Here is a 22,628-nt window from a genome sequence, read left to right as displayed (position 1 = left end):
TATGTCCACTGTACCCCATATGTCCACTGCACCTCATATGTCCACTGCACCCCATATGCCCACTGCACCCCATATGCCAACTGCACCCCACATGCCAACTGTACCCCATATGTCCACTGCGCTTCATATGTCCACTGCACCCCATATGTCCACTGTATCCCATATGTCCACTGCACCCCATATGTCCACTGCACCCCATATATGTCCACTGCACCTCATATGTCCACTGCACCTCGTATGTCCACTGCACCCCTGCACCCCATATGTCCACTGCACCTCGTATGCCCACTGCACCCCATATGTCCACTGTACCCCGTATGTCCACTGCACCCCGTATGTCCACGGCACCCCATATGTCCACTGCACCTCATATGTCCACTGCACCCCAGTTTCTCACCCCCACTGGGCAGACAGGTGAGCATGGCCTTGCTGGGGGCAACAGCACCCGTCTCCCAGGTGTGGAGACACCACCTCCTTCGCTGTCATCCGTGGGGAGCAGGACAGGCCTTATGGAGGGTGCCTTAGCCAGCAGGTCACCCGTCTGTGGTCCAGACCCAGGGACCCTGCTTGGGGGTGGTGGCCTGGGGCTGCCTTGCCACTTGGAGTAATGAACTTGCTGGTTGTGGGGGGACCGTGAGGGACCCCCTGAAGGAGGGGTGGGCTGCATGGCATCCGGCCATGTAGGGGACGTGGGAATAGTGTCCGGGCAGAGGGCACAGCCTGCAATGAGGCAGGAACGCCACAGCACGGGGAGTCCTCAGCGGACCTGGTTTTTCTTTCATAGAAGCTTCCAGGGCCAAGGCCCGAGACTGCGCTCTCCCTCCTCCACCCGGCCCAGCTGCGTCCCTGCTAGTGGCTCCTCCCAGTTCCTCCGGTTCTAGTTTCCAACAACAGAGGCTGCAGCCACGCAGCCCGGAAGCAGGGTCCAGCAAGACTGGCCCCAGGTAAGAGACCCCTCCCCCCGGCCTCTCTCGGTGGGGCAGGTGGAGGCCCTCGGAACAGGCTGCCTCGCCCCTAAGGGGTCAGAATTCTCCCTGACCTAGGGGCTCGGGTAGAAGGGCTGTGTGTGGGTGACTCCCGGTAGAAAGGAGTTCCATAGGCAGATGGATTTGAGAAACACTGCTTGTCTGTCTCAGGCCCGTGAGCTCATCTGGGGCTCAGGGGAAAACCCACAGCGAGCTCCATGGGTCATGTGTCTCCCAGACTGAAGTTCCAGGCACCTAGACACTAGGGTGGCCGCTGGGCTTGGTGGCCAGGTAGACCCTCAGGACCTGGAGGACCCGGCCTCATAGGAGGGCACTGGAGGAGTGACTTTGCCATTCCCACACACAGCGGGGCCTTATTCTCTCTCTTGCAGCCCCAGACGTGACCCAGCTGCAGAGAAGCTGAGACGGTGATTCGGACTGACTGGACTCCGGCCTCCAGGTGTCTGCACCTCACACTGGACCCGCCTGGAGACTCCACCGGCTCCCGGCAGCTCCGGCTGCTTGGGCAGATCCGGGTGCCCGCAGGGGCTGCGGGAGGGCCCCGGGGCCTGCACTGCTCCCCCGACGGCCTGCTCTTCCTCACGGCCGGGGCTGCGCCCTGTGTCCACGTGCTAGATCTGGAGGGACGCCCCATCTGCCTCCTGCCCTGCCACATTCCGGGGACCGGGGCCTTCGTTCCAGAGGATGTGGCTGTGACAGCGTCAGGGCTCGTGGTGGTCAGCAATCCCATCCATGGGGCTGTCCATGCACTCCAGCACACAGCCCGGGACCCCGGGGGCCGCTGGGTGACAGTGGGCACCTTCCTGTCTCCCCGAGGGCTGGCTGTGGACGCCCTCAGCCGCCTCCTGGTGACGGACTACTTGCCCGGGGCTGTGCACAGCTTCTCGTTGGGCCCTGCTTGGGAGCCCCTGGCCCCAGCCTCCATGCTGGGTCTGGAGGGCCCCTGCTGGGTGGGCCCGGGGCCTTGCTGTGAGCGAGGAGTTTGGGGATGTGAGGCTGTTTGGCAGTGCCCGCCAATCCCTGGGCTCCCTGGGGGGCTGGACGGGGCACACTTTTGGCTGCCCAGCGGGCATCTGCTCCAACTCAGAGGGCAACGTTATTGTGGCAGATGAGCAGAGGCGCCAGGTGACCCTGTTTCCCCGGGCTGGGCCACCCATCTGCCTGGTGTCGAAGGGGCTTGGGAAGCCCTTGGGAGTGGCCTGTGCACCCCAGGGCCAGCTCCTGGTGGCTGATGCCAAGGACAACTCCATTAAGGTGTACCAGGGCCTCAAGGAGCTGGCCTGACCTGAGGCTGGGTTGGAGCAGCCCTCCTGTGCCTGAGGCCAGCTCCAAGGCCCTTGGATCACCGTGGGAGCAGCCCTCAGGATGGGTGGAGCCTCCAAGCAATGGGCATTGCCTGCCTGATGCCAGCACCTCCTGGGCTGGGCCCTGGGCTTGGCTCGAGTTCTCCTGCTGGTGAGGCTCCGGATCTCAGGAGCAGCCCTGAGTCTGCCTGCAGCCTCCCCAGCCGGGGCCGCTCTCTGCTGTCCCCATTCAGTGCCCTGGCCCCTGCGTTCATGCCCCCCACACCCCCTCAGGCCCTGTGCCTGGACTTTGGGGCTGGCAGCTGAAGCCTTGAGATCCTGGGCCAGCTGCTGGCACACAGCTAGGCAGGCTGTCCTGCCAGGTGCCCCCGCCCAGGCCTCCTAATCAGGGGCAGACAGGCAGGGAGGGTGTGGCTGGGCTGGGCTGGGCGGGGCGGCCCGGGGCAGGGGTGTAGCCCCTAAGTGTCCCCAACCTCAGAGGGACCTAGAGTCCTGAGCCTCCAGTAGCTTCTCTGGGCCTGGCAGAGGTAAGGGGGAGGCAACCCTGGAGTGTCTGGAGGCCCATGGCTGGCTGAACCCTGGATGCCTTTTCTTCCATGTCCCCATGAATGAAAGCTGTCTGGGCCATCATTCTGCGAATAGGGACAAACAGCTCCATGCTTATGGTGCAGCCATGCTGGGAGGGCCTCGGGGAGCCTTCCTACAAGGAGAGACTCCTGCTGCTTTAGAAAACTGAGAAAAAACAGGGGTCTAACCCTCTCCTCCCATTTTACAAGTGGGGAAATGAGGCGTGAAAGGAGAGGCGTCTGGGTTACTCCGTGGGTCTGGGGTCCAGGGAAGGGCCTGTATGGGGGAGGGAGCTGGTGGGGGAGGGAGCTGGTAGGGGACGGTGTCTGGCTCTACCCCTGTGGGGTGGGGAGGTGGGGCTCCCCTGTATCACAGGACATCACCCCTGAGAGGTCCCTCATATGTCTGGGTCCTGTGGGTGGGGGATTAACTGGGCAATGTAGTTAGGTGCTCAATAAACGTAGTTGCTGCTGAGGTCTGGGATGGGGTCTTGTTCCTGACATCGGGAGGGGCTGGAGGCCTGTGTGTTCTCTCCTGACGGTCGCTGGCGGCAGCCTCTGGGCTGGTCCTACCAGGGCTCAAAATTCCCGGCACCACTGGCCTTGGGGATCTGGGGGCGGCCCCTCTGCAGACAACAGGGTGACGGGGGCGGGACTGGGCTGGGGCTGGGGCCCTCCTGGAATGCCGCAGGGCCTGGGGACGTGTTCACTTGGGGAGGCTGGGAGCCAGGCGGGGTCCGGGTTCCACGAAGGCCAGGTCCAGTCTGTTTCTCAGGTGAGAAACGGAGCTGACGGAGGGCTGGCGGCCCGGAGGCAGGCTCGGGAGGTCCGGACCTGGGGACTGGGCGGGCACGCTGCGCCGCGGAACGCTCGGGCCGGGCGGGCTGGCAGCCCGGGCGCCTTTGGGGGCCGGACCGTCGCGCGGCAACGCGCGGAGCCGGCGGAAGTGGGGCTCGGGTCTCGCGGCGGCGCTGGAGGCAGCGAGCGCTGTCGTCTCCCCGGGCCCGCCCATCGGGCTCCCCAACCCCCGTCCGGACCCCGCTGCCCGAGCGCGCGGCCCCGGGAGCACCCGGTGAGCTGGGGGGTGGGTGGCGCGCGGCGGGACCTCGGGCAGCGCCCCTGCGGCTCCGGGCCCGGGCTGGCGGCGCCGCACTCTCGCCCGCGGCGCCGCTGCTTCCTCCTCCGGGAAGTGGGGCCGCCCCTGGGCCCGCGCCCTCAGACCCGCGCCGATCTGGGACCCGGTGGACCCTGTGCAAGGGCTGTCGGCGGCCCGGGCCTGGCTGTGGGCGCTTCGCAGTTGTCCCGGGTTGCAGGAAAGGGCAAAAAACAGAATCATAGGCTCTTTCCAAGTGAGAGGGGAAGGCCCTGCTTGAGGAAGGCAAGCAAGTTTGTTTGTTTGTTTTGTTTTTTTGAGACGAGGTCTCACCATGTTGCCCAGGCTGAACTAGTGTTTGTTTTTCATTATTTATGTATTTATTTATTTATTTTTATTTTTTTTTGAGACGGAGTCTCGCGCTCTCACCCAGGCTGGAGTGCAGTGGCGCGATCTCGGCTCACTGCAAGCTCCGCCTCCCGGGTTCACGCCATTCTCCTGCCTCAGCCTCCCGAGTAGCTGGGACCACAGGTGCCCACCACCAAGCCCGGCTAATTTCTGTGTTTTTAGTAGAGACTTGGTTTCACCCCCGTCCAGGCCGGTCTTGAACTCCTGCCCTCAAGTGATCCTCCCGCCTCGGCCTCCCAAAGTCCTGGGATTACAGGCGTGAGCCACCGCGCTAGGTTCGTGTTTATTTTTCAAACAAGGTGCTGGGAAACGCACATTCTCCAGAGCTCTTGTGGAGCGGTGGCAGGGAGGGGGCGGCTCAGCCAGAGGTGGCCCTGGACCGTCCTCACTGGGCTGGGGTCCCACCGTTCCCTCATTCACAGGAGGAGAGGGAAATCTTACTGCTTTATATGGTCGACCTCCCTACCTGGTCTGGGAATGGCTTCTCAAGAGCACTCGGGCTCATTCTTAGCAGAGGAAGCTCTTCTGGCTAGCCTGGCGCCCGTGTGTGTGTGTGTGTGTGTGTGTGTGTGTGTGTGTGTGTGTGTGTGTGTGTGTGTCTCTAGCCTATGTGTGTGTGTCTAGCCTGGTGCCCGTGTGTCTGTGTCTGTGTGTGTGTGTGTGTTTCCTCAGTCTTTAAAGATGCTCACGTTGCTTTCTCCCGTCCCACACCTCCTCTGCTATCGATTGCTTCTCTTTTCATCTTCCTCTGGCTGTGTGATCCTGGCAGCCGCTAGTGCAGGCTTCTTTGTACCGCCGACCATCCCAGAGGCTGAGGTGGGAGTGTGATGGGCGTTTGTCCCACAGTACGTTGAGTTCTCTCCCACTACCTGACAGAGAAGAGCAGTTTCTGCCCTCCCATGTCCTTTGGTAGACTTTTTTTTAAGGTAAACTTTGTAGATGAAGCACAAAGAATACACACAAAGAAAGCGCACAGATCGTGAGCACATAGCTCGGTGAATTTACCCAAAGTGAGCCCACCGCAGAACCAGCTCCCCCCAGAACGTCTGTTTACTGTTAGACCGATTGTGTTTCTTTTTCGACGATATCTCCGGGCGGTTTTCCTTAGTCCCTGTGAAAGCTCTTCCCCAGCAGGGCGTGATGGGTCCCTGGGCTGAGCTGGTGTGAAAGGTGGGCTGTACTGGGTGGTCCCCTGTGGTGGTCACACAGCCAGACGCGCTGGGCCCCTCACAGGCAGAATCGCTCTGTCCCTCTCACGGTGTCCTTGGTGCCCCACGTCAGCTGGCCTCCAGGCATCCACCCGCCGCCTGCCCTCTCTGGCCACTGAGGAAATGGGCATTTGGGGAGTTCCGCAGCCTGACCCAGAAGGTGCCTTTCCAGCTAGAACCCACCGCCTTGAGTGACTGGATCCTCCAGCCCAGGTGCGGGGCCTGCAGGGGAGGAGAGCAGCTGCACCAGGGGCCTCTGAAGCCCCAGGCATTTCTGTGTGAGGCCTCTTCCAGAGCCCCTCCAAGCTTCGGGAGAGGACTTGCAGGTCACACCACCCCGACATGTGCGTCCTGCTCTGTTCTCTCATCCCTAAGGATGTGGTGGGCACTGGGACCTCCAGACAGAGGCTCAGGCCAAGCTATGTCCCTCCCTCGAGTGTGGTTCCACCGTGGGGGGTCTCTGCTCAGGGTGGCCGCTCCCCTCTTCGTGCAGGCGAGATGGGGCTTTCTGTGTCTGAGGAAGGCGAGCGGCCCAGCAAGCCGGCCGGCAGTGCCCCCACCGCTAGGGAGTCCTCCTGCCCTGTGGGGCCCTGCTGGGGAGGGCATCAGTGGAGGAGGAGCCCCGGCTGGCTGTGCGGCTTGGCAGGGGCCTGTGAGAAAGGCGGAGGAGAGGCCCAGGGCCTGGGAACTGCAGTGGCTTGGGTGGCTTCCTACTCAAAGGCCACCTCAGAAGGCTGGCGTCCCTCAGCCTGAGAGCGCAGGATGCGGTTCCTCCACATCTCCAGGACCTGTAAGCCTCTCTCCCTTTTCTAGGCACCCATGTGTTTGGAGAAATATATCTTGGAGAGAAAATGCTCCCTGAGGGAGCCCTGCCTGGGTGGCTGTGGGGATGTCAGGGAGGGCCAGGCACTGCCGGGTGCCACCGTGGGTGGGGGTCAGAGTGGAGGCCGAAGCCCTGTGTGCCCTGAGCTTGTGCCCTGAGCGACGAGGCAGGTCCTTCCTGCCCCCAGGGCGGGGCTTGTGGGAGGCAGGGACCTTCCTGGGGGCTGCCCGCCGTGTGCACGAGGTAGTTTCTGCAGCCCAGCAGCACTTCACTTTACATTTTCATCTTTATTCTTGCTTAATACGTGAATCATGGTTTGTCAAGGTTTCAATTGGCGTGACCTTGCTAATGAGATTGTGCAGTTCTCCACGTGCTACACCTTTAAGCACACCTCTCTAATCAGGTTTCTTAAAAACAAAAAGAAGAAGCCTGGAGTTCGGTTCGGCCCCACACCCCCGTCAGGTGGTGCTGAGGAGGCCGTGCCCTGGGCCGGCCTGGAAATGGGAGGGCAGGCCTGGTGGCTGCATGTGCGTGGCTGCCTCGTGCGGGTGGGGGTGAGCTGGGCCTGGGGTGGAGGTGGGGACAGCGCTCCGGCTGCCCCTTGGAGAAGCATGGCCCACGCGAGGTGGCAGCCAAGGAGCCCTACGGCGTCCACTACGGAACTTGAAGCTGAGGTGTCCCGACCTGCGGCCCTGTGGCTGCCCCTGTCAGGCCATCTGTGCCACATCCCCCGGCCCACGGTGGGGCGGCAGCAGCAGCTCTGAGCCGAGCCTCTCATCTTCTCTTCCAGCCTTCCAGCATGGTGCTCAAGGCCTTCTTCCCCACGTGCTGCGTTTCGGCGGACAGCGGCCTGCTGGTGGGACGGTGGGTCCCGGAGCAGAGCAGCGCCGTGGTCCTGGCGGTCCTGCACTTTCCCTTCATCCCCATCCAGGTCAAGCAGCTCCTGGCCCAGGTGCGGCAGGCCAGCCAGGTGGGCGTGGCCGTGCTGGGCACCTGGTGCCACTGCCGGCAGGAGCCCGAGGAGAGCCTGGGCCGCTTCCTGGAGGGCCTGGGTGCCGTCTTCCCCCATGAGCCCTGGCTGCGGCTGTGTCGGGAGAGAGGCGGCACGTTCTGGAGCTGCGAGGCCACCCGCCGGCAAGCGCCCACGGTCCCCGGTGAGGACCAGGTCATGCTCGTCTTCTATGACCAGCGCCAGGTGTTGCTGTCACAGCTGCACCCGCCCACCGTCCTGCCCGACCGCCAGGCTGGAGCCACCACTGCCAGCACGGGGGGCCTGGCTGCCGTCTTCGACACGGTAGCACGCAGCGAGGTGCTGTTCCGCAGCGACCGCTTCGATGAGGGCCCCGTGCGGCTGAGCCACTGGCAGTCGGAGGGTGTGGAGGCCAGCATCCTCGCGGAGCTGGCCAGGCGAGCCTCGGGACCCGTTTGCCTGCTGTTGGCCAGCCTGCTGTCGCTGGTCTCAGCTGTCAGTGCCTGCCGGTAGGTGTCCGGGGACAGGGAGGTGGCAAAGAGTGGGGCCCTGTGAGTGCTGGCCCATCCCTTTGTCTGCAGATGGGCTCTTCCTGGGCACAGGCCCCCTCCCCACTTCCTGCAGCCCGGGCTTTGGCCCCATCCTGCCCTCCCAACCCTCGCCTCTCAGAGGGTGTCCCTCACCCCTGGGGTAGAGCCAGGTCTCCGGGCAGCCTCAGGGATTGCCAGGGGCCCTCCCAGTAGGTGTAGAGGGTGAACCTCAGTGGCTCAGGTCCCTGAAAGAGAAATCAGAAGGTGAGCACAGACGTGACTACTGCTACCTGGGGGTGCTCCTGAGGGCACACAGGCCCGCTGGCCTCCCTGTAGCCCCGCCTGTGCCCCCAGCAGGCCTCTGGGCACTGCAGCGCTCATGGGCTGTGGGAGTGTCATCCACTTGCTGGCCCCGTGTGCCTGGGGGAGTGGTCTACAGGCCCCGCTTCTCCCCACAATCACAGGTGCTGCTGGCCAAGGGTCACTTGAAGCCCAAGGGCCCTAGGGGGCACGGGGGTAGCCCTGAGTCGTGGCTGAGAACAGAGGGCCCCCTTCCACAGGAGACCTCATCTGCCTGGCGGAGGCGCCCCATGGGGAGCAGCTGGGGGTCACCCTCAGTTGCCCCCTGCCTTAGATCCGGGGGTGCACACTCTGGAAGCCTGGCGTGAGAAGCCAGGCCAGCCCCGGAGACCCTGGGCAGCTTTCCGGGCCCTGTCGGTGGGGCGAGGCCCTGGGCCCGTGGGAGTTGCTGCTGGCTCGCAGGTGCTCCCTTGGCACCGGCTCTGGGAGCATGTGGTGACCAGGGGGCCCAGGCTCAGCACCTGCGAGGAGGCCAGGCTCTGTGTTAGTCACGTGCACTGTGAGGTGGGCGCGTTGAGCGCTGCCTACCACCACCTGGGCCACCGAGGGCCCCTCCCACCTGCCCCCTGTCCTGCGGAACTCAGGAGTGTGGCCTGGGTGTTTGTGGTCCCCTGCACAGTGGGGGACGGTGGGAGGAGGATCTGGACAGGGACACGTCACTCCTGTCCGCTCCCACGCAGAGTGTTCAAGCTCTGGCCCCTGTCCTTCCTCGGGAGCAAGCTCTCCACGTGCGAACAGCTCCGGCGCCGGCTGGAGCACCTCACGCTCATCTTCAGTACACGGAAGGCGGAGAACCCTGCCCAGCTGATGAGGTGTGGGCCTGCCCTGGTCTCTGCAGGGCTGGGTGCGTGCCCTCTGGCCCCTTCTCCATCCCCCTCTGCACCACGCTGACCCCTCCGGCCAGGCAGGCCTCCTCCTGCGGCCCCAGGCTGTGCTGGCCACCCTCATGCCGGCCGGGCCGGACCTCCCTTCCAGGAAGGCCAACACGGTGGTCTCTGTGCTGCTGGACGTGGCCCTGGGCCTCATGCTGCTGTCCTGGCTCCACGGGAGAAGCCGCATCGGGCATCTGGCCGACGCCCTTGTTCCTGTGGCTGACGTGAGTGGACTGGGGTGGAGCCCGGTGTCCTGGGTGGGCATGGGGACCCCTCCTGGGCAGCAGAGCCTTCCCGGGCCAGAGCCACCCCCCACTCAAAGCCAGCTCTACCTTCTCCATGCTCTGGAGACACGGCCCTCCCCTGGACCAGAAGCAGGAACTCCAGGGGCGCTGGGGCCTGGGCAGGGCAGGCCTTGCAGGCTGCCCCCCTTTCCTTCTGAAGGGGCTGTGTGCAGGAGCCGCCGGGGCTGAGGCTCTGGGGAGCCCGCCTCTCCCTGTGGGCCCAGCATCGTGGTGTCTCCCTTGTGGCCCCTACCTGAGATCAGCGCTGCCCTCCTGGCTCTCTGGGGCCCTCTGCAGAGCCAGGGTCATGAAACCTTCCCTGTCCAGGGCTGCCCGTGTGCAGCCCAGCTGGGATTTCCTGCCCTGCCCCTGTGCTGATTCTGTAACTCCTGTGCTGAGAGCCAGGGGCACAGCTTGTCTCCCATCTCCCACCTTCCCTGCATGGTCTGTGCCCCGTTTCCAGCCGGGTGCAGCTCCCTCCTCTGCAGATCTAGTGCATTTCTATGCTGCCTCTGGGCCTTCAGCTTCTCTGTCTTCCTCCCTCAGCACCAAAGCCCGCTCTCTTCCATTAGGAGCTTGTCTTCCTGCTGGGGGTGGTCCCTGGCTCTTCGGCCCACCCTTGGGCCTCTGTGGAGGCCTCCTTGAGGCCTGGCTGGGTGGGTCTTGTGTGGGCTGCAGGTGTGCACTCGGCCTGCTTGTGGCCAGGCCAGGCCTCTGGCGGCAGCATCAGGCACGTCTGTGTGGCTGTGGGGGTGCAGGGAGCCCCAGCCCAGAAGGAAGGAGGGGCGGGGCTGGGGAAGAGGCTTGGCGGCTTTGCCTGTGGTCGTCCGCACCCGCCACCGGCCTACCTTGTCCTAGACCTCCCTTTTGCAAAAGTGCTCAGATATATAAATAATTTAAAAATGAAAGTCTCTTCTTGCTGCCAAGCTCTTATCCTTTAAATATTAAATAAGCTCTATTTATAAAGAATGTTCTTTTCTCTGCCGGGGGTGGTGGCTGCTGCCTGTGATCCCAGCACTTTGGGAGGCCAAGGCGGGCAGATCATGAGGTCAGGAGATCGAGACCATCCTGGCTAACACGGTGAAACCCCGTCTCTACTAAAAATACAAGAAATTAGCTGGGTATGGTGGCGGGCACCGGTAGTCCCAGCTAGTTGGGAGGCTGAGGCAAGAGAATGGCATGAACCTGGGAGGCTTGCAGTGAGCTGAGATTGAGCCACTGCACTCCAGCCTGGGCGACAGAGCGAGACTCCGTCTCAAAAAAAAAAAGAATGTTCTTTTCTCCTTCTTGCCAGTCCTCCTGCTGTGGCTGACGCCTTGGCCCAGGCTTGGAAGGGGCCTGCGCAATGGGCAAGTGGGGGCCGAGGTGTCACTGTCTCCTTGGTGGGGAGGCTGAGGCTTCCTCGGGGTCTGCCCCCCAGGGCCAGCACAGCCTCTGGATGCTGAGTTTCTTCCTGGGCGGCCAAGACCCTGCTTCCGTTTGCTCTTGGGGATGCCTGTGCCCTCAACTTGACGCCATCCTCCCTCTGGGGAGCTGTCCTCCTGCCTTGTTGCTGTGGCCCGAATGGGCTTGGTACTGTCTCACTCACCTGTGGCCATCCCGGGCAGCCCCCAGCCTCTGTGATGGGGTGGGGCCTCTGGAGGGGACTGTGTCGGCTGTTGGCTCCCCTGCAGGGCTGGAGCTGAATCAGGGTCTGCCAGGCCTCAGCATGTCCACGTGTTTGGGGCCGAGGGCTCCAGTGGGTCCTGTGGCTGAGGTAGTGAGAGGGGAGGAAGGTGGTGGAGGTGGGTGCAGGCAGGGGGCCGCGTCGGTGCCCTGTGGGTCCGGCCGTGTCACCCAGGCCTGAAGAGAGAGGTCTCCAGACCAGCCTCCTCAGACCCCAATCCCGGAGCCATCTGTGAAGGGGAGCCCGTGTGCTGTCCACGCTAGGACGCAGTGGTCCCTGGAGGAGGGAAGGCTGGCCAGGGTGGGGGCCCGTCACAAAAGAGCCTGGGGAGATGCAGGTGCTGAGCCTGGCTGCCCCTGCCCCAGCGTGGTCCCTGTGTCCGTGCAGCACGTGGCCGAGGAGCTCCAGCACCTGCTGCAGTGGCTGATGGGTGCTCCCGCCGGGCTCAAGATGAACCGTGCACTGGACCAGGTGCTGGGCCGCTTCTTCCTCTACCACATCCACCTGTGGACCAGTGAGTGCAGGGCAGGCGGGGGCCCCAGGGACCCCAGAGCTTGCTGGAGAGGGTAGGGACCCAGCCAGACCCCGCCCCCTGCGCCCCCAACTCTGCTGCCCGGCGTCCTGTGTATGTGAGGCCTGCTGTGCTCGGCCGAGGGCTGCCCCCACCCTGCCAGGCTACCCGCACCTTACGTCCTGTGAGGCTTGTGCTGGGCTGAGGGCTGGGGTCTGAGGGCCTACCCCACCCTGCCAGGCTACATCCACCTCATGTCCCCCTTCGTGGAGCACATCCTGTGGCACGTGGGCCTCTCGGCCTGCCTGGGCCTGACGGTGGCCCTGTCCCTCCTGTCGGACATCATCGCCCTCCTCACCTTCCACATCTACTGCTTCTATGTCTATGGAGCCAGGTGGGCGTGGGCTTCCCCCTCCCCACCACCCCCTGGGAGGTGCAGAGGCTCCGGCTGGGCGTTCGAGTGGGGCGTGGCGGGGAGGGCGGGGGCGAGCGAATGGGGCAGGGGGTGGGGAGGGGCGGGGCGGGGAGGTGGGGCGGGGCGGGGCGGGGCAGGGAGGTGGGGCGGGGCGGGGCGGGGCGGGGCGGGGCGGGGCACGGGCCCGGCCTGACGGCACTGCGTCCTGTAGGCTGTACTGCCTGAAGATCCATGGCCTATCCTCGCTCTGGCGTCTGTTCCGGGGGAAGAAGTGGAACGTTCTGCGCCAGCGCGTGGACTCCTGTTCCTATGACCTGGACCAGGTACGGGGCAGGGTTCGTGGCTGGAGGGGCTGACTGCCCCCGGCCTGTGACCGCTGGGCCAGCGCGGTGCTTGGGCACCACAAGGGGGCAGCCTGCTCCCGTCGTGCAGCTCAGGCCACGCACAGGCCCTGGGAATAGATGAGAAGTCTGCAGTGGGGGCTGCACGTGGGGCTCTGAAGCAGCGCAGAGCTTCCCTGGGCCAAAGAGAAGAGACAGACACACATCCCTGAAGGTGATGCAGGCACAGGCCCTAGAGGTGCCCTGGGCTCAGAGACTAGAGGTGCCCAGGCACAGAGACTGGGGTGACCCAGGTACAGTCCCTAGAGGTGCTCAGGCTCAGAGGCTGGCTCTGGCTGTCCTGTCTGCTGCTCACACCTGACGCAGTCCCTGGATGCTGCCCTCCAGAGCGTGTTCTTGGTGACTGTGTGGCCATGCACCATCTTGGCTGGTCTGGCCCCCACCTGTCTCCCTGCGAGTCCCCTAGTCCGTGGGGTGTGGGTGGACAGCCCTCCTGCTATTGGGACGGCTTTGGAAGCCGCAGGTCCCGACTGCAGCTCCAGGATGGGGAGGGCGCAGTGCTGGGCCGTCCCTGGGTGCAGGGTCCTGCTGATGCCCAGTGTGCCGGCCCCTCCCTACAGCTGTTCATCGGGACTCTGCTGTTCACCATCCTGCTCTTCCTCCTGCCTACCACAGCCCTGTACTACCTGGTGTTCACCCTGGTGAGCTGAGCACCCACAGGCTGGGCCTGGCTGCAGTGCTCTGTGTGGCTTCTGCCAGCGTTGCCTGGGAGCAGTCAGCTGTGGGGCGGGCTGTCTCCTGCTGCAGGCCACGTGAGTGGCCTTTCAGGGCCCTCTGGACAGTGAGTGCTGGGCCCTGGAGTGGGTGAGGCCCTAGCCTGGCCGGGAAGACCCCCTCACTGCTCTGGAGCACGCAGCTGGGTGCTTGGTGGGAGGACCCACGGCAGGTGGGGTCACGCAAGAGGCCTCCCCTGGTGCCTGGCACTGGGGCAGACAGTGGGAGGTGAGCAGAACCACCTCCAGCACCTGCTTGATTCCCAGGCCTCGATCCCCTCTGCATGTGAGGCTGTGGGGAGGCACCTCTGACCTGGTGGGAGGGCCGACTGCTCCGCCTCCAGCTTTGCTCCAGGGCAAGGCCCAATGGCAGGCTCCGTGCCCTGCTCAGGGTGGGGTGCCTGCTCTCCCCAGGACCCTGCAGCCTCTGGGCCCCCTTCATGGTGGCCCAGGATGGGTTCGGGCTGCTCTGCCCCCAGCCACGTCTGGCCGGGCCGGTCCTAAATGCTCCTCTGCCACAGCTCAGGCTCCTGGTGGTCGCCGTGCAGGGCCTGATCCATCTGCTCGTGGACCTCATCAACTCCCTGCCGCTGTACTCACTGGGTCTTCGGCTCTGCCGGCCCTACAGGCTGGCGGGTAAGTGCTGCATATTGGGCAGCTGGCCCTGGGTAGATGGAGGGGAACCACACCTGTGGGCCCTGCAGAAGCAAGGACAGCACGGGCCACTGTGCCTCCAGCCTAGAAGCCGTGGTATGCACGAGCAAGCGGGCAGGGAGCACAGGGCCTCCCAGTCCCAGAGGTCTGCAGGACCAGCTGCCTCCAGGGAGGTGAAGAGAGAGACTCACCTGCTTCTCCGGTTCAGAAACCTGGAGACCTGACGCCACAGGCCTTTGTTCTTCTGCCTTGGGATTTTCTGGGCTTGGGAGTCTGAACTGCAGGCCAGGGACCAAGCGCAGCAAAGTTACAGGCGCTAGGAGCCAGCAGGGCAGCCACCATCCAGCAAGTGCCCTGTCCACTCTGCTGGAAAACCCCATCCACTCAACAGCACAGCCTGCGCCCGTCCCTCACTGGGGTTCTTCCCTGCTTGCGGGACACTCGGCTTCTTTCAGTGGAGTCTGCAGGAGGCTTTTTTTTTTTGAGACGGAGTCTCTCACTTTGTTGCCCAGGCTGGAGTGCAATGGCGCAATCTCGGCTCACTGTAATCTCTGCCTCCTGGGTTCAAGCGATTCTCCTGCCTCAGCCTCCCGAGTAGCTAGGATTACAGGCGTGTGCCATCACGCCCAGCTAATTTTTTGTATTTTAGTAGAGATGGGGGTTTCACCATTTTGGCCAGGCTGGTCTCGAACTCCTGACCTCGTGATCCTCCCACCTCCACCTCCCAAAGTGCTGGAATTACAGGCATGAGCCACTGCGCCCGGCTTTTTTTTTTTTTTTTTTTGAGATGGAGTCTTGCTCTTTTTGCCCAGGCTGGAGTGCAATGGTGTGATCTTGGCTCACTGCAACCTCCACCTCCCTGGTTCAAGCGATTCTCCTGCCTCAGCCTCCCAAGTAGCTGAGATTATAGGCACATGCCATCACACCTGGCTAATTTTTATATTTTTAATACATATGGGGTTTTACCATGTTGGCCAGGCTGGTCTTCAACTCCTGACCTCATGATCCGCCCACCTCGGCCTCCCAAAATGCTAGGATTACAGGCGTGAGCCACCATGCCTGGCTGCAGGAGGCTTTGATGCTGGCCTGGCAGCCAGCTCCAGGAGTTGGGGGACGGAGGGGGCAGGGAGAGCCTCATGGGTGGCCACGGCCAGCAGCACCTGGGTGCCCCTCAGGAAGGTACCTCCAGCCTCTGCCCATGTGTGGAGCCAGCCCCTATGCGTCCTCCCTCCTAAGCCCCTTGGTATCCTTGCAGCTGGTGTGAAGTTCCGTGTCCTCCAGCACGAGGCCGGCAGGCCCCTCCGCCTCCTGATGCAGGTGAGGCCCCTTGTGGCCAGGGCGCCCCTATGCTGCTGCCTGTTCTGGGACAGTGGGCAGCTGGGTGTAGTGTCTGGGTGGCACCACGTCAGCCTGTGATGAGGTACAGGAAGGGCCCAGTGGAGCTGAGGGGCAAGGCCCACGTGGAACCCCCTCCCCCTTACCCCCAGGGCCTGAGGACACTGGTGTGGTCCTGTGGATGGGGCCCATTCAGCCCTGTGTCGGAGGTGCCCTTGGCTGGCTGGGGCTGCCCCAGGCCCCACAGGGCTCAAGTTCTGGGTGGAACAGAACCGACTGAGTGAGTCCTGGGGTGGGGTGTGTGTCCCTGCAGCACGGCCCCTCAGAGTTGGGCAGCCCCGAGGGGAGATGCAGCTTCTGCCTCCCCCCAGCGCTCCCTTCTGGCTGCAGGCTCACCTGCCTCCCTGGGAAGTGGGACTGGCTTGTCCCACAGGCGAGGGAATGTCTGAGACAGCACTGGCCCTGCCCCACAACTGCCCGCCCCCACCCTCTCTCTGCAGACAGGGTTGGAGCTCCGACCACCCTGCTGACCGCTGCCCTTGTCCTTCCAGATAAACCCACTGCCCTACAGCCAGGTGGTGCAAACCTACCGCCTCCCCAGCTGTGGCTGCCATCCCAAGCACTCCTGGGGCGCCCTGTGCCGCAAGCTGTTCTTTGGGGAGCTCATCTACCCCTGGAGGCAGAGAGGGGACAAGCAGGACTGAGGGAGCCGCCGGCTTGCCTGGCACCACCACATGGCCACAGCCAGCCATCTGCTCTGCCATGGTGGCACCAGCTGAGCTGGCGCGTGTCCCGTGCTTTGTGGACGCTGCTGTGTGCTCCTGAACACGGCAGGCCCTGCTATCATACCTTGCGCTTGGAGGTCGTTGGGAGTGAGCAGATGTGGGGGTGGCCAGCCAGGCTGGCTGCGCTCCGTCACTGGCACTGCCTGCCTTGGGACCCGCTTCCCACCTGCTGCGGTCACCACGGTGGCGAGCACAGCAGCCCCAGGTGTCCAGAGCACTGCCCCATGCCCACCCTGTGTACCCAGGTCCAGAGGGCCCATCCACCACAGCAGCCCTAGGTGGAGGGCTGGTCTCCCGGGGTCTCCCCAGTGGCTCTGCCCTGGCTGTGGGGGTGGAGGGACTTTCCCAGGATGAACCCCCCAGTCCCAGGCACCCTCCAGCTCTCTCAGCTGAACAGCACCCTGCATCTGGGGGATTGAAGCAGTCGCTGACCCCCGTCCCCAGCCCCAGCCCCAGCAGGCCCGGGACCTCACTCCCTGAACCACACGGGGTTTATTTGCTGACGTTCCCTGGAGAGGTCGCTTTGTGAAGAAGCCGTCAGTAAGCTGTGGGCATCGCCAGGCTGCTGTGGGGGAGGGAGCAGCCTCAGTGTCAAGGGCCCGCCCACTGACCCAGCCATACCTATTCGTGCACAGCGCCCCTGTAGCAACAGGCCCTGGGGCCAAATCTTCTGTCTCCCTTCGTGGGCCTCCCAGGGAAGGAGTAAGCCCTGCTGTGCAGACACCTCTGTGGCCCCCCCATGGGTGTGAGCGGCCTAGGGAGGGGGCCGTGGCACTGAGGCCGAAAGTGCCTGCCAGACGGCACGGTCTGGGTGGGGGTATTCCCTGTGAGCCCCAGTCCCCTTCCGGAGGGGAGGCTGCAGGTGCCGGCTGGTGAGGGGATGACGCGCTGTGGGTAGGAGGAGGCAGCGCCCATCTCAGCAGCACCAGGACTGCCTGGGACTCCCTGGCAACCCAGCACCGGGGAAGCCGTCAGCTGCTGTGACAATAAAACCTGCCCTGTGTTTGGACCGCAGGCTCGGCCCCGGGTCCATGTGCAGCGCGGGTCCAGGGAAGCTCTGGGGTGGGGGTACGGACGCTACTCGAGGGACTTGGGCTGCCTCACGTGGGTCGGCCCTGCAGAGTCTACACCGGCCTCCTGCTGGAGGCCCTGACGATGGCTGATGGACGGGCTCGCAGGCCCTTGAGGACTTTGGTGTAGGTGGGTGAACCCAGGCCGCCCACCCTGGGGTCTACCCACCCTGGGGTCCTGGCCTTGCCTCGACATAGATGGCACGGGGGTGTAGGCCTCCAGGGGCGGGGCGAGCAGCTCCTGCTCTGAATCTGTGGACTCCATGCGGGGTAGGGCCCTCATGGGTCCTGGCCCAGTAGGGCCTGCGACTGCCACAGTTGCCAGGAATGGTCTCCGTCGCCTGCAGTGCTGGTGGCCCAGCGGGTGGGCCCCATAGCCCGTTCCCAGCCCGAAGTATACAGGCCTCCATCCAACCTGGACTTCCAGGCAACCAGAGGTTGGACTCAGAGGCACTCGGGGCCCACCAACCCCCTACCTGTGTCCCCTGCCTCCCCCAAGCTGCCCACCTGGCCCACCACCCTTACCATCTGTATCCCCCCCACTCCCCCTCCAGCTGCCTACCCGGCCTACACTGCTCCTACCAGCTGCCCACCTGTCCTGCCACCCCTCCCACCTGTGTCCCCTGTCCCCCACCCTTTCCACCTGTACCCCCAACTCCCCCTCCAGCTGCCTACTGAGCTCACCAACATCCCCAGCCTGTATCTCCCGCTCCCCCCAGCTGCCCACTGGGTCCACCAACACCCCCAGCCTGTACCTCCCGCCCCCCCCAGCTGCCCACTGGGCTGCCACGCCTCCTGGGGCTTCCACCAGGTGAGGGTCTTTTTTTTTTTTTGAGACGGAGTCTCGCTCTGTCGCCCAGGCTGGAGTGCAGTAGCGCAATCTCGGCTCACTGCAAGCTCCGCCTCCCGGGTTCACGCCATTCTCCTGCCTCAGCCTCTCCCAGTAGCTGGGACTACAGGCGCCCGCCACCACGCCCGGCTAATTTTTTTGTATTTTTAGTAGAGACGGGGTTTCACCGTGGTCTCGATCTCCTGACCTCGTGATCCGCCCGCCTCGGCCTCCCAAAGTGCTGGGATTACAAGCGTGAGCCACCGCGCCCGGCCTGGGTGAGGGTCTTGACACAGCTCAGCCCACTGCTCTGTGATGGCCGTGTCATGGGTCGTGCCTGGCAGTGGTCACCCCTTCTGCTAGGCACTGGGCTGACTGCCTATCCCGAGGGCCAGCCAGGTTTGGTGCCAGAGCTGGCCAAGGGAACACCGTCACCCCAGCCACTCGCAGCCACCGAGAGGTGCCGCCTGCACCTCGAGGCTCCGTCTGTCCTTGCTGCACAGCCCCTGCCTGGAGATGGCTTATACCTGTGGGGTGTCCCTCATCCCTCCACCAGGGCTCTGGTCCCCACTGCCTCGCCGACCCAGACAGGGCAATGGGCTGGAGCTTTTCCAAGGCCTGCCCAGGACCATTTATGGACCCTCAGGGCACCCTGAGAAGCAGACACCTTCCCTTTCAGAGCTGGGGCTGCCCAGAGAGAAGGGTCTCCCCAGTACTTCACAGATTCAGACTTACAAAAATGCTGTCAGAATAACACAGAGTGCTTCCAGCACCCTTCACCTACATCCCCCCACGACCACATGCCATGTGTATGTTTTCACATTTTGTCTTTTTTTTTTTTTGAGAGAGGGTCTCTGTTGTCCAGGCTGGAGTGCAGCCTTAACCTTCCTGGTCTCGGGTGATTCTCCCACCTCAGCCTCCGGACTATCTGGGATTACAGGTGCCCACCACCACACCTGGCTCATTTTTGTATTTTTAATAGAGACAGGGTTTCACCATGTTATTCAGGCTGGTCTCGAACTCTTGGGCTCAAGCCATGTGCCTGCGTCAGCCTCTCAAAGTGGTGGGATTACAAGTGTGAGCCACGGGGCCCAGCCAGCACATTCTTTGTTTTTCTGCACCATTTGAGTCAGCTGCCCATTCTGGCTCTCGAATTTTCAGCGTGCATTTCCTCAGAACAAGGCAGCCAGTGCGGTGCTCAAACCCGGGGCTTTTGCACGGATGCAGTCCAAGCCACCGACCCCATTCCAGTGTGTCCCTCGTGTCATGGGCCAGTCTCCAAAGCCTCTGGTGGCTTAGGGATGGAGCCCGTTACTCAGGAGTGTCCCCGGCTGGGTCTGCTGATGACCCTCATGATGAGACACTGCTCAGGCTTGTGGCAGCTGCAGAGGGCACCACCCAGGGTGGCACGCAGAGCCCACCTGTTTCTTCCCAGTGATGCCAACGCGACTACTTGGTCGAAGTCTTGTCCGCGGGGTTTTCCGCTGCAAAGCCACATTCCCTTGTCATTAATTTATCCACAGAAACGGGACCACATTGATGCTCTGTCCCTCACTGCCCTCATCCACTGCACGGTGTGTCCACCAAGGTGATTGGCTCTGTCCACTCATGGGATGTAAGTGAGGCCTCCCCTTGGCAGCAGGCCAGGACTGGGGGGGTCCCTGAGTAGCTGAAACTTGTAGGTGCTCCCTGGGCACAGGGCTTCAGGGGCCAAGGCTTGTCTGCCCCACTGGGCTATCGTCCACCCCCTTAGCAGGACTTTGAGCACATCCTGGCGGCCGCTGGGCACCCAGGAGCAGGGCGGACACCCCAAACTGCTCCCTTTGTCCCCCAAGCCCCTCACTTGGACAGAGGCTCTGCTTAGTGTCCTGGCCCGTCTCTGCCACGGCCAGTGAGTGTGAGGCGTGGCAGGAGGGGGCTGTCACGGTCTCCACCAGACACTGCTCAGGCCTCTGAGATGGGCCCAGAATTACCTTGACTGCTCGACAAGTGGATGCCTAGGTGGTGGCTCACCCCGAACTTCTGGGTGGAGGTCTCTTCTCACATTCCACTGTCTTTGGCTGCCCTGCCCCTGGCCTGAGATCCCTCAGCTGCAGGGATGGTGTCCTGCCCCTGGGGCCCAGGCCTGGCTTGGCCACAGTGGACCCCAGGACACCCTGCGTAAGTGCACACAGCTGCTTGGGAGGCGCAGCCCCTCGGTCCACAAGGCCTGGATGCCAGAGGATGGCACCCCTCTGTCCGTCCCTCCCTTCGCTGGGCCTGCTGCCCTAGACCCATCTGGGTTCCCTGTGACACTCTTCTGCTCGGAGGCTGGGAGGTCAGAGGGCACATCAGCTTTCCAAGGATCTCACCCTATGGAAAGATTCCTGAACCCAAACCACAGGTCCCCACCTACAGGGCTGTGTCCACAGGCTGTGGTGGGCAGGTCCGGTGGGAAAAACCTGACTTCATCAGCCAGGGGATGGCCCTTTCTTGTCCCAGGAGGTGGGAACTAGGCAGCAGTGGCCCACGGCTGGGTCTGGAGAGCGTTTTACTTTGTTTTTCTTTTTTAAAAAAGTTTATTTTTGTGAAGACCATAAGAACATTTTTAATTAATAGTTTATTTTTGAGCTGCTTTTTTTTTTTTTTCTGAGACAGAGTCTCGCTCTGTAGCCCAGGCTGGAGTGCGGTGGCACAATCTCAGCTCACTGCAACCTCCGTTTCCCAAGTTTAAGCAATTCTTCTGCCTCAGCCTCCTAAGTAGCTGGGATTACAGGCACGTACCAACATGCCTGGCTCATTTTTCTATTTTCAGTGGAGAGGGGGTTATCACCATGTTGGCCAGGCTGGTCCTGACCTCAGGTGATCCACCCACCTCAGCCTCCCAAAGTGCTGGGATTACAGGCATGAGCCACCGTGCCTGGCTTCAGAAAGCGTTTCTGATTTACGTTCTCAGAGACAGCTGCTAACCACTATCCCCCCTTCCAGGCAGTCTCAGAAACCGAGGAGGAAACATCACATCTTTGGTGCTTCCCGTCCCTGGAGTGAGGGGTCTCAGGGACTTCACAGCCAGGGCTCAAGTCTGGGCACAATGACCTCTGAGCAGAAGAGGCTCTCCCTGACCCGCCAGGTTGATTCTGGGTCAGTTAATGCCTGAGGAACTTGGCAAGACGCCATCTCTACAAAAAATACAAAAGGTAGCCGGGCATGGTGGCACCTGTAGTCCCAGCTACTCGGGAGGCTGAGGCTGGAGGATCGCTTGTGCCGGGGAGGTAGAGGCTGCAGTGAGCCGAGACCGCGCTACTGCAGTGCAGCCTGGGCGACAGAGGGAGGCCCTGTTTCAGAAAAAGAAAAAACTGGTGCGTCGATGTGGTCGCCGCTTAGTCAAGGCCATGTCTTCAGCTCTGGGGGGGCGGGAGGTCACTGGAGGGTGTGGGGCTGCCCGTCCTGGCGTCCCTCTGTGTAAACAGCACCTGCTCCCGGAGGCACAGCCCGGGTCGGGGCCCCTCGGGAGGAGGGTTCTTGCCGGACTCTGCTACTCGCCGGAGGGGCAGACGTGACGGGCCCCGCACCCGGTCTGGAGAGGGCTGCGCTGGGTCGGCGCTGACGTTACTGCTTTTACTTACGACTGTAACAGCGTTACTGAACGCAGAGCACGTACCAAGGCTCACGCGTTCCGAGCGAGTCACTGACGTTTAGTAACTTCACCGAGAGCGGCAGGATCATCCCCACGACGGTAGGACCTTTTCGTCACCCCAGAAAGAACCACGTGCCCACTCAACCCCCGACCCCACGCCGGGGTCCGCGGACGCAGCCGCCTCGCTCGACCACGCACCTGCGGCTGCCGGGCCCGGCAGGGACGAGGGCTCGGCGGCGCCCCCGGGAAGAGTGCGGCCCGGGCTCCGGGTCCCCGTCCTGGAGGCGCCGCTACCGCGGTGAGCACGTCGGGCCGGGTCTTGAGCTCGCGCCGGCCGCGTTCCCCGCGTCCCGAGCTGTGGCGGCCGCGTCCCCGGGCGGAAGGCTCACGCTCGGTGACGCCGCGGGGTCCCAGAACCTCAGCGACTTCTTAGACTCAGTGGTGACCGAAGGGTCCCCCCTGCTGCCGCCGCGCGGAAGTCCCGCCCCTGCCCCGAGAGGAAGTTCCGCCGCATCGAGCGCCGATTGGCCGCACCGCCTTGGAGAGGACGCGCCCGGGACTACCCCACCGCCCCCTCCGAGGTCTCTGCGGAAGCAGGCGGCGCAGCCTGCGAGGGGCTTTCGTTTCCCGGACTCAGCCGCGTGGCCTCGGCCCGGGCACGCCCGCATCCTGCCGCCAGTCCGCGCGTTGAAGGGGCGGATACAAACAACGTGGACTTCGGAGCCCCTGATTGGGGAGCGTGTAGGAAAGGGGCGGGGTTAGCAGAGCCGTGATGGACGTGCAAGCGACCCAATGGCGCCGGCGAGGGGGCGGGCGAGGACAACGGCGTTGTGGGCCGGGGGCGGGGCGGCCGGCGGCTCTGGGATTTCTCTGGGAGGCAGCCGCAGGGAAGGGAATGATCTTGGTGAACTTATAATCGAACCAATGGTTCTGGGAAAGCAGGAGGCGAGTGGCCAATGGCGACAGCGATGAGGCAGGCGTCCGCTGTCTCCGCAACGCCGTGTGGGAAAGGCGGGGGAGGGGCGGTCATGACAGACGTGCAGACAGACCAATGGCTGAGGGAAAGAGGGCGGCGGGCGACCTATGGTGACGACGGGAAGGCAGGGCGGGGCGGTGAAGAGGCGGTGCGACCGGGGGCCTGGCGGCGCCTTGTGGTACGCGGTGAGGGCGGGGCAGTCGTGACGGACGGGCGGGTGGGCCAATGGGCTCGGGAGGGCGGGCGAAGGGTG

General features: G+C 63.5%; 2 protein-coding genes, 1 long non-coding RNA gene and 1 pseudogene across 5 annotated transcripts; 2 read left to right on the top strand and 2 right to left on the bottom strand.

The window, feature by feature from the left end:
* The first annotated feature begins 1,372 nt into the window (after positions 1–1,372).
* On the top strand, positions 1,373–3,158 carry NHLRC4 (NHL repeat containing 4). Its single transcript, XM_032145409.2, is given in 2 exon segments — positions 1,373–1,950; positions 1,952–3,158. Coding segments are annotated over 2 exon segments (360 nt in total). The 5' UTR covers positions 1,373–1,909; the 3' UTR covers positions 2,271–3,158.
* Positions 3,159–3,790: 632 nt separating this feature from the next.
* Positions 3,791–17,633, top strand: PIGQ (phosphatidylinositol glycan anchor biosynthesis class Q). 3 transcript variants are annotated; one of them, XM_032145404.2, is made up of 11 exons: positions 3,791–3,928; positions 7,179–7,867; positions 8,929–9,060; positions 9,224–9,344; positions 11,458–11,584; positions 11,822–11,975; positions 12,208–12,319; positions 12,958–13,038; positions 13,632–13,746; positions 15,020–15,081; positions 15,651–17,633. In XM_032145404.2, exons 2-11 carry the CDS (start codon positions 7,188–7,190, stop codon positions 15,801–15,803), a joined length of 1,737 nt encoding a protein of 578 aa, XP_032001295.1. In that variant the 5' UTR covers positions 3,791–3,928; positions 7,179–7,187; the 3' UTR covers positions 15,804–17,633. The 3 variants fall into 3 exon arrangements, with proteins under 3 accessions (XP_032001295.1, XP_032001297.1, XP_032001298.2); XM_032145406.2 differs by lacking the exon at positions 3,791–3,928 and adding an exon at positions 4,363–5,778; XM_032145407.2 differs by lacking the exon at positions 3,791–3,928 and adding an exon at positions 5,797–6,355.
* On the bottom strand, positions 15,972–16,625 carry LOC131382361 (uncharacterized; annotated as a pseudogene).
* A 1,111-nt stretch (positions 17,634–18,744) lies between the features above and the next one.
* On the bottom strand, positions 18,745–21,878 carry LOC131382354 (uncharacterized). Its single transcript, XR_009211769.1, has 2 exons — positions 21,598–21,878; positions 18,745–19,267 (listed from the first exon to the last, which is right to left on the bottom strand). It is a non-coding gene; the product is annotated as an uncharacterized LOC131382354 (long non-coding RNA).
* Positions 21,879–22,628: the final 750 nt, after the last annotated feature.

Source organism: Hylobates moloch, unplaced genomic scaffold (assembly GCF_009828535.3).
Source record: "Hylobates moloch isolate HMO894 unplaced genomic scaffold, HMol_V3 SCAFFOLD_23, whole genome shotgun sequence".
NCBI lineage: Eukaryota > Metazoa > Chordata > Mammalia > Primates > Hylobatidae > Hylobates > Hylobates moloch.
The sequence above is the reverse complement of the archived record's forward strand: the minus strand, read 5'-3'. Positions and strand labels throughout refer to the sequence as shown.

What these genes read in the sequence shown, in the direction of transcription:
- PIGQ (XM_032145407.2), top strand. Translation starts at nt 5,942, where the DNA reads ATGTGGTGGGCACTGGGACCTCCAGACAGAGGCTCAGGCCAAGCTATG. An exon ending in TCAGCTGTCAGTGCCTGCCG is followed by an intron (nt 7,868 to 8,928) that starts GTAGGTGTCCGG and finishes GCTCCCACGCAG; the next exon opens with AGTGTTCAAGCTCTGGCCCC. An exon ending in CCCTTGTTCCTGTGGCTGAC is followed by an intron (nt 9,345 to 11,457) that starts GTGAGTGGACTG and finishes GTGTCCGTGCAG; the next exon opens with CACGTGGCCGAGGAGCTCCA.